General features: G+C 24.4%; 2 protein-coding genes across 2 annotated transcripts in view; both read left to right on the top strand.

Annotated features, from left to right (window-relative positions):
- The window catches only part of LOC128954305 (neuroglian-like), a 6,375-nt gene extending 3,039 nt beyond the window's left edge, over positions 1-3,336 (top strand). The window contains exons 5-10 of the mRNA XM_054299884.1: positions 208-573; positions 1,130-1,426; positions 2,055-2,399; positions 2,749-3,123; positions 3,211-3,246; positions 3,305-3,336. Coding sequence (XP_054155859.1) covers positions 208-573; positions 1,130-1,426; positions 2,055-2,399; positions 2,749-3,123; positions 3,211-3,246; positions 3,305-3,336 — 1,451 coding nt within the window. The remainder of the gene's footprint in view (positions 1-207; positions 574-1,129; positions 1,427-2,054; positions 2,400-2,748; positions 3,124-3,210; positions 3,247-3,304) is intronic.
- A 2,016-nt stretch (positions 3,337-5,352) lies between these two features.
- LOC128954304 (multidrug resistance-associated protein 1-like) lies at positions 5,353-5,998 on the top strand. The gene is made up of 2 exons (XM_054299883.1): positions 5,353-5,788; positions 5,849-5,998. The coding sequence occupies exons 1-2, from the start codon at positions 5,441-5,443 to the stop codon at positions 5,996-5,998; spliced, it is 498 nt and encodes a 165-aa protein (XP_054155858.1). The 5' UTR covers positions 5,353-5,440.
- Positions 5,999-9,675: the final 3,677 nt, after the last annotated feature.

The following is a 9,675-nucleotide window of genomic DNA, read 5'->3' as shown; positions in this document are numbered from 1 at the left end:
GAAAGAAAGAGAGAGAGAGAGAGAGAGAGARAGAGAGAGAAAGAGAGAGARAGAGAGAGARAGAGAGAGAAAGAGAGAGARAGAGAGAGAGAGAGAGAGAGAGAGAGAGAGAGAGCACAGTTAGCCTAAAAATAAAGTTAATGTTATTATAATTATAATATTTATTATTATTATTATTACTATTATTATCTGAACATAAACATAYAGTAATGCCGTTAAACGTATCGATAATACTGATGACCACCGATGAAAGCCGAGGACAGCCGGCAGCGGCGGCGGCGGCGGCAGCGACTCTCATAGCTGGCCAACAATCAGTATTCCGATGCTCGACATACGGTTCGCGGCCTAACGTAACCATTGAATGGCTTATCGATGACCAGCCAATCATCGGTAAAAATATAACTACCGATACTACTGATGATGATGACGACGACGAGGACAACGGCACCACTATATCGACAGTTACCCTAATTATTGACTATACTATGAACAGCAGGCAACTGGTCTGTCGTGTATACAATCAGCTCATACCTAATAGATTGTTGGAGGACAGTCAGGTGCTTAATGTTGAATGTTAGTATTAGGTATTATTAGTATATAATAATAATAATTATTATTATTTTATATAATTATTAAATAATAATTTTGTTTTTATAGATTTTACAACAACAACAACAAAATTGATTAGTTATTCAATTAGATATTATTATATTAGAAAACTATTAGTTGTTTTAAAATTAGATAAAAAAAACTATAAATAATAATTAAATAACTTTTATAAATAGCAAACATTAATTAAATTTTTAAAAAAAAATATTATAGTTTTAATATTATAATTTAATTAAAACTAAATATAATATTAACTAACAAATAAAATATTTTTTTACTACAATTTATATATTGATAGACTATTTAGTAATATTAATAATTATTATCTAATTTTTTTTATAAAAATATATATTTATTAGTATAATAACTAAAAAATAAACAAAAATAATTAATTAATAAAAATATTAGTATTATTATTATAAACAATATATATATTTATAGTTATATAATTGTGATATTTATTTTATAAAAAATATAATCTAAAAAATATATATATATATATATATTATTAATATTATAGATTTACCAATAATTAACATAACCCTGGATACTAATCGTTTAATACCTGTCCGCGAGGGTGACTATCTGAGAATCCGGTGCCATACGATGGCCAATCCACGGGTCGACCGTCTAGAGTGGGCACTGGATGGCCGACCCGTTCAACTAGTACCGGAAAAATCCTATTTTATGGATAGTCTAACTAACGAGACACTAGTAATCAATTATGTTAGCAAAAATGATTCAGGCCGTTACCAATGTACAGCCAGTAACCGACTGGGCAAATCTACCAGTGCCCTATTGATGCTAGATGTCAATTGTAAGTCAATAATATATAATAGTTTTTTTTTAAATTAATTAATTGTTAGTTTAATTATATGTATATTTTTTATATACATAAGCAATAAATGCATGAATAATTTACTGATTAATTTAAACTTTTTTTTTATAATTATTGTTTTGTTTTTTTTTTGTTTGCAATTTATTACAATTGAATAATAATTATATTATTTATTTATATTATAATATTTATTTATAATAAAATAAATTATTTTTTACTAATAGTAATTGCTATTACTGTATTGATTTTTAATTTTTTAGGTTAATTTTTTTTAGTTGTATTTAATTTTAGAGCTAGTTTATTTTTTATATTTTTATTAACAATTTTATTTATTTTTTTTATTTTTTAAATATTAACAATAAAATATTTTATTGATAAAATTTTTGTTAATAAGATTATACTTTTTTAAAAAATATACTAAATTATTACTATTACTATTATTTTACAAATAATTACAATCACTATTAGTTAAAATAAAATATATTGTATTTAAAAAATAAATAAATAATTATTATTCAATTAGTTGTAATAAATTGCAAACAATTAAAAATATTTTACTACTAATAATAATAATAAATTAATAAAAAATAAATAATACTACTAATAGACGCACCTGTATGTCAACCTGATCAGCAACAATACTATAATGTTGTACGCAACCAAAACAATACCATCCGGTGCTCGGTTAGCTCCCGGCCCTCAACTGGACTTAAATTCAAATGGTTTGTCAATACATCCATCGAGTTGTTTGAATTGTATCCAAACTTTAGCAGCACTGGTAACGGTATCAATGATGATGTCGATAATGGTTTACTAGTAGTGCCACCATCAACAACAATAACAACTAGTGTGACCAACTACAGGCCAACCAATACCCTAATCAACTATGCCACGATAATGTGTCTAGCTGAAAACAGTATGGGCATGATGCAACGTCAACCATGTTTGTTTTATTTAAAAATTCAGCCAGGTAATTATTAAATAAAAAAAATTATTTTAATAATTTATTATTATTTTCTAAATAAAATATTTTATTTATTTGAACAAAATAAATAAATATAAACTTAGATAATTAAAAAAACATAATATATTTTTTTAAAAAAAAATATTACCTTTTTAAAAAAAAATAAAATAAATTTTAATCTATTAATATAAAAATATTCACACACAAAAAATAATAATAATAATTTGTAAATTAAAACAATAGTATAGATATTTATTGCATTGGAAAAAAATTATTACATTTAATTGATAGATATAAATAAAATAATTTATTTTTTAATAATTTTTGTTGCAACTAGGTCCACCTGATTCAGTTAGCAATTGCCAGTTGATAATTAATAATAATAATAATAATAAACTAGCAGCAAGCAACATTATTGAATTTGAATGTCAACCTGGCAACAATGGTGGCCAATTAGCAGGTCAACAACAACAACAATTGTTTCATCTAGAAATTTACCATGCTCTAACAGATAGTCTAGTAGCAAATTTGACAAATGTTCAAGCTAAATTCCTGATCAATAATGATGGCATAATTAATCAAGGTAGCCGGTACAATTTTGTTGTCTACTCGTCCAATCAATTGGGCAATAGTCAACCGGTTATCTATCCGGCAATTGAACTGGGTGCAGCTACAACTATGGGTGATAATAGACAAATTGAGCATGCTAAAAGTAACTTGATTCATCTAGAAACTTTAAATAATAATAATTTATTTAACTTATCTAGCTAAAAATTTATTTTTTTGTTTATATATATAGCAATTATCGATAGCCAATTGATGAATAGTCTAATTGGTATAGTAGTGTCCATGGTCATATTTATCATATGCATTGTTATTGTTATAAAAATTAGACAATATATCTATGAAGATGAATACAAACTAAACGATTCCTATAGTATTAATGCTAGAAATTCAGAGGACAGGTATGTCTCTATTATGTATTAAATATATATATATATATATATATATTGATAAAATTTATTAAATAATAATTTTTTAATTAAATATTTATATTTTTAAATAAAATAAAATAAATTTAGTTCACATAATGATGAAACCATAAATTTAATGCATAATACAATTGCTAGTACTAGTGGTACAATAAACAACAATGATAATATTAATGATGATGATGAACTAGATCAAATTAATAATGATGATGGTGATAATGTTGAGCATGGTAAAAATTAATATATATACATATAAACTTATATATATATATATAAACTTATATATACATATAAACTTATATATACATATAAACTTATATATACATATAAACTTATATATATATATAAACTTATATATACATATAAACTTATATATACATATAAACTTATATATATACATATAAACTTATATATATATATATATATATATATATATATATATATATATTTTTTAAAAAAAATTATAATTATTAGAAATTTATTAATTTTTTATAATTTTTGTTTTTTTTGTTTATAGATTATCGTTACACTACTACTACTACTACTCATACTAAACGATTGGGTTCATCATTGAGACGTTATTTGCAATTACAGACAAAACTGAAAAAATCAAAAAAATCAAAAATTTCTGATAAAATTATTAATAATAAATCATTATTAGGCAAAAAAAATATTAACAATGAATTAGCCACTGGTAGTAGTATTGGTGTGTATAATAAATTTTTGGACACAACTACTACTACTACATCAACAAAAAATAGTAATAATAATAATACAAACGTTAGTAATATCTTTAAAAAAAAACTAAAAAAATTTTTATTTTTTTTTTAAGATTAAAATTTGTATTTTTTTTATTTTCAACAAAAAATAATAATAATAGCCTAAACGTTTGGTAGCGTTTGCTAAATGTGAGGAATATTTCGATGACCTACCGGTGCTCAATGCCAATGATAATACTGGGGAACATTACGAGGAACGGGCTATTGATGTGGGACAGGTAGCTGCTGCTGCTGCCAGTGGTAGTAGTAGTACTAGTAATAGTAATAATAACGATAAACAGTCGACACGGATAATACCGGAGCAATTTGTGGACAACCATATGATACAGTCGTGCTATTGTTGCCAATCAGCTACGGTAGACACCGCTGACAACAATGATGATGATGATGATGATAATGACATTTTAGCTACAGTTCCCGTATTATTATCTACCAGTGTTTTGCCAGAAAATACTAATACTACTACTATTACTAATAACAATAATAAAACTAAAAAATCTAATAAAAGTTTTTACAATAGAAAAATGCGATTCATTGGGAAATCATATTTTAGAAAAACATTATAAACTAACGACAACAACAATAACAATATATATTTATATATTATAATAATTAAATAAAAAAAATAATTAATTTTTATTTAGAAAATAATAATAAATTTTTAGAATAAATATTAATATTCAAAATATATTAAAACTATTTTTATATTATATTTTTTAAATAACAATATAAATATATATACATTAATATTTAGTTTAGTTTTATATTTAAATTAAAAAGCAATAAAAAAATGATTAAACATAAATAATTAATTAAAAATTTAATAGATTTAATCTAATATTATCTATTTTATTCTAATATTTTTTTTATATAAGTTTATTTAAATAATAGTATATTATATTAATTTTAATAAACAAAGTATATTATATATATATATATACCGGTATATATATATATATAAAGTATATATTATTTTATATTTATAATTTGTTTTTATTTTTGTAAATAATAAATTATATTCATTTATAATTCAATGTTATTAAATAAAAAATTTTTTACAATTAAATATGCTGTTTCATTGATTTAAAATTTATTATTAATATTAAAAATTTCCAATGAAAAAAAATGACTAACTCTTTGTTTTGTGTTTTTTGTTCACCGATTGTCCGGTATTACAACCAGTGGTTGGATTTGGTTATACCTATTACTGGACACTGTTTTAGGTGGTCTATCAGTTGCTACATATGCTACACAAGATATGTTACAAAACTATGAATTCATACTCTATTGTATAAACTTTGCGCTAACTGTTTGTCTATTAATCTACTGTACATTTGCCGATCAATTGCCACCAGAAAATAGCAACAATTATACCGACACTGACCCCGACTTATGGACCAAACATAGTGTTTATCCCAAATCGGGCGCATCCTATGCATCGCACATAACCTATCAGTGGTTAAATCGGCTACTATTGAAAGGTTGGCTAAACAAGTCACTAGTAATTGATGATCTATGGGCACTGCGCCGGGAGGACAGTACTCTCTATAACTATAAGCGCTTTTTGAAACAATGGTTACCATTATCATCATCATCAGCTAAACATGTAAGCATTATTAATAATAATAATAATAAAATCAGTGGGTAAATCGGCTACTATTGAAAGGTCGACTGTCCTAACGATTGCCCACCGAATCAATACAATTATGGACTCCGATCGGGTATTAGTCCTCGACAGCGGACGAGTAGCCGAGTTTGCCGAACCCAACAGTTTGCTGGCAAACAAATTGTCAATTTTTTATTCACTGGCCAGTGATGCCGGTATTGTTTGATTTAGTAATAGTACTTAATTATAAATTTTTCTTAATAATTATTAATACAAGTTATATAAAAAAATATGTATTATATTTATATTTTTAAAAAAATTATTTATTTATTTGTATGTAATTTATTTAATTAATTTATTAATTTTTAATATTACAATAATACAAAATTATATTTATTAATATAAGTTTTATTAAATAAATTTTATACATAGTTGTATATTATATTAATTTTAATAAAATATGAATATTTTATATATTATTACAATATATATATATATTTGTTATAAATTACTAAATTATATTAATTGCTAATTCAATGTCAATGTTAATCGTATATAACTTTATATATATAGCTAAATAAGCTGTTTCATTGAATTTAAATCTATTATTAATATTAATATTTCAAAATTTATAGCAATAAGATATCAGGATTAATGAAATGTAAAAGTAAAAAATATATTAAATAAACAGTTATTTTTTTGAGTAAAATTTCAAATAAAAAATGTTTGAAAATATATGTAACGATAAACTTTTTAAATGTAATTATTTATTTAGTAAATATATTAAATTATTAGTATAAAATTATATGCAATGATATAAGTTTTATATACAGTAGTATATTATTATTAATTTTTAAATAAACTATATAGTATATACTGTATATATAAAAATATAAATTTATATATATATATATATATTATTTTATATTTAAAATTTTTTTTTGTAATAGTGAATAGTATCATAGTAAATATATATTAATTGATAATTCAATGTCAATGTATTATATATCGTTTTTTAGTTTTTTTTATTATAGTTTTTATATATGCTGTTTCATTGAACTTAAATTTATTATTAATATTAGTAAAAAAAATTCAAATGGAAAAATTATAGCAAACAAATATCAGTATAATAGAAATGTAGTAAAAAAAAAATATTTTTATTTATTTTACAATTTTTTTTTAAAAAGTAAAATTACAAAAAAAATGTTTGAAAATATATGTTACGATAAACTATTGGTAAGTACTTAAATAACTAATAATAGATAAAATAAAAATAATTTACGAAAATCTATCAATAAATTTTCAATAGGATAAACAAATTATATGGTTTACTACCAGACCATCATTGAGCTCATGTATGCTGAATACATGGTTCGTATGGATACCCAGTCTGTTCATGTGGTTATACATACCGTACCTGTTATACAAATACTATAGTATACTTATGGATAGCAATAAAATTGTAATCAAATGGAACTTATATAACACCAGTAGATTGTTTGTGGCCATTGCCAGCACTGGTATCCTAATAGCAATGTTAGCATTGAGTTTGTGCCGCAAATATAAATGGTCGGACAGTCCCAGTACGGCATACATTATAGCCGTTGCCATACAAACAATCACAAGACTAGCGCTTTGTTTTGTGTTTTTTGTTCACCGATTGTCCGGTATTACAACCAGTGGTTGGATTTGGTTATACCTATTACTGGACACTGTTTTAGGTGGTCTATCAGTGGCTACATATGCAACACAAGATATGCTATACAACTATGAATTCATACTCTATTGTATAAACTTTGCGCTAACTGTTTGTCTATTAATTTACTGTACAATTGCCGATCAATTACCACCAAAAATAAAAAACAATTATATCAACACTGACTCCGACATATGGACCAAACATACTGTTTGTCCCAAATCGGGCGCATCCTATGCATCGCGTATAACCTATCAGTGGGTAAATCGTCTACTATTGAAAGGTTGGCTAAATAAGTCATTAGTGTTTGATAATCTATGGGCACTGCGCCGGGAGGACAGTACTGACTATAACTATAGGCGCTTTTTAAAACAATGGTCATCATCATCATCATCGGCTAAATATATTATAAATAGTAGAAATACACACAATAATAAACTAATTAAACATAAAATTAAGCATGATAAATCTAGAAATTTGTTTGCCATTATACTTAAACTATATTTACCAAAAATTATTTGGTCACTATTGTTTTGTATACTATCATATTGTTTGCAAATGGTATCGCCAATTATTTTACAGTATGTCCATGTTTATATATTAGTTTTTTTAAAAAAATAACTTTTAGATACTAATTAAATTTTTTTTATTTATTTATTAATATATTCAATTTTATTTTTTACTGTATTTTTTGTGCAAATAATTATATTCCTATTATTATTATTATACAGTTTAATGATTGAGTTTATTGAAGATCCCGGTGCTCCCAAATGGCACGGCTATGTCTATACTATACTATTGTTGGCCATCAATGTTATCGCTGCCATTGTTCAGGCAATGTTTAGCGAGTATATCGGTGTCACATGTAATTAACGATTAACAAAATATATATATATATATATATATAATTAATTTATTATGTATTAGTTTTTTGATATTTATTTATTTGATTGTATTTGATTTAAAGGTTTACGTATTAAATCGTGTCTAACATCAGCCGTCTATCGCAAGTCACTAGTGCTGAGCAATAGTGCCAAACGGCGCACACCTACCGGTGAAATAGTCAACATTATGGCCATTGATTGCCAACGAATTAGCGGTTAGTTTATTGATTGATTGATTTTATTATTATAGCAAATATGCTGTTTCATTGAATTTAAATTTATTATTAAATATTATTAATAATAATATATCCAATGAAAAATTATACAAAACAAATATCAGGATTATTGAAATGTATTAAAAAAAATATTAATTATTAAAAAAAATTAATATTATTAATATTATTTAAATTTTTAATTTTCTAAAATTAATAAAAATATAACTGTTTATTATATATATTTTCATTATTATTAATATATATTATATATTTATATACGTTTATATAGGTTTATTTCGAGGGCTTCAAAAATTTTACTCTCTATCTCTCTCTCTCTCTCTCTCTCTCTCTCTCTCTCTCTTATAGTAATTAAATAATATAAATACTGTATTTATACGCAGAGCAAGCCGTCAATCTGATTACAATACTATCAAATCCTATTCAACTCATAATAGCCGTCTATGTGTTATACCTACAGTTAGGTGTGGCCACATTTGCCGGTCTATCCTATATGTTGGTAACGCTTATCATCAATGTTTTAATTGCTTTATATACTGTACTATTGACTAATCAATTGATGTCAATCAAAGACAAACGTCAAAACTTGATGAACGAAATACTTAACGGAATTAAAGTTTTAAAAGTATTTCATTAATTTTATTTTAATTTTTTAATTAATTGTTTTCTGAATTGACTTCCAGTTGTATGCCTGGGAGGAGGCGTTTATGGGTTTAGTTGAAAAAATTAGGACCAAAGAGTTGGACAAATTTGTTATATTTGGCAAATCTATGACCGTTTATGTTGTATTAAGCCTTACCTGTCCAGTAATCGTCCAATTGATTACCTATTGTACGTATGTAGCCATCAATCAGGGTGACCAACTGAACCAATTAAATGCATCAAAAATATTTGTATCGCAATCATTGTTTAATTTGATCAGACAAATAATGTTATCATTGCCACAATCGTTTAATGCAATTACCTTGGTAACTATTTTTATAATAAAAATTATTATTTACCTATAATAACCTTAACCCCATAGGATTAATAATTATTTTTATAATAATTGGTTTTAAATTAATAGTAATATTA

Source organism: Oppia nitens, unplaced genomic scaffold (genome assembly GCF_028296485.1).
Source record: "Oppia nitens isolate AA-2021 unplaced genomic scaffold, nextdenovo-longstitch-racon4-pilon3 scaffold26_pilon_pilon_pilon, whole genome shotgun sequence".
NCBI lineage: Eukaryota > Metazoa > Arthropoda > Arachnida > Sarcoptiformes > Oppiidae > Oppia > Oppia nitens.
This window is presented reverse-complemented; position numbering and strand designations above follow the sequence as displayed.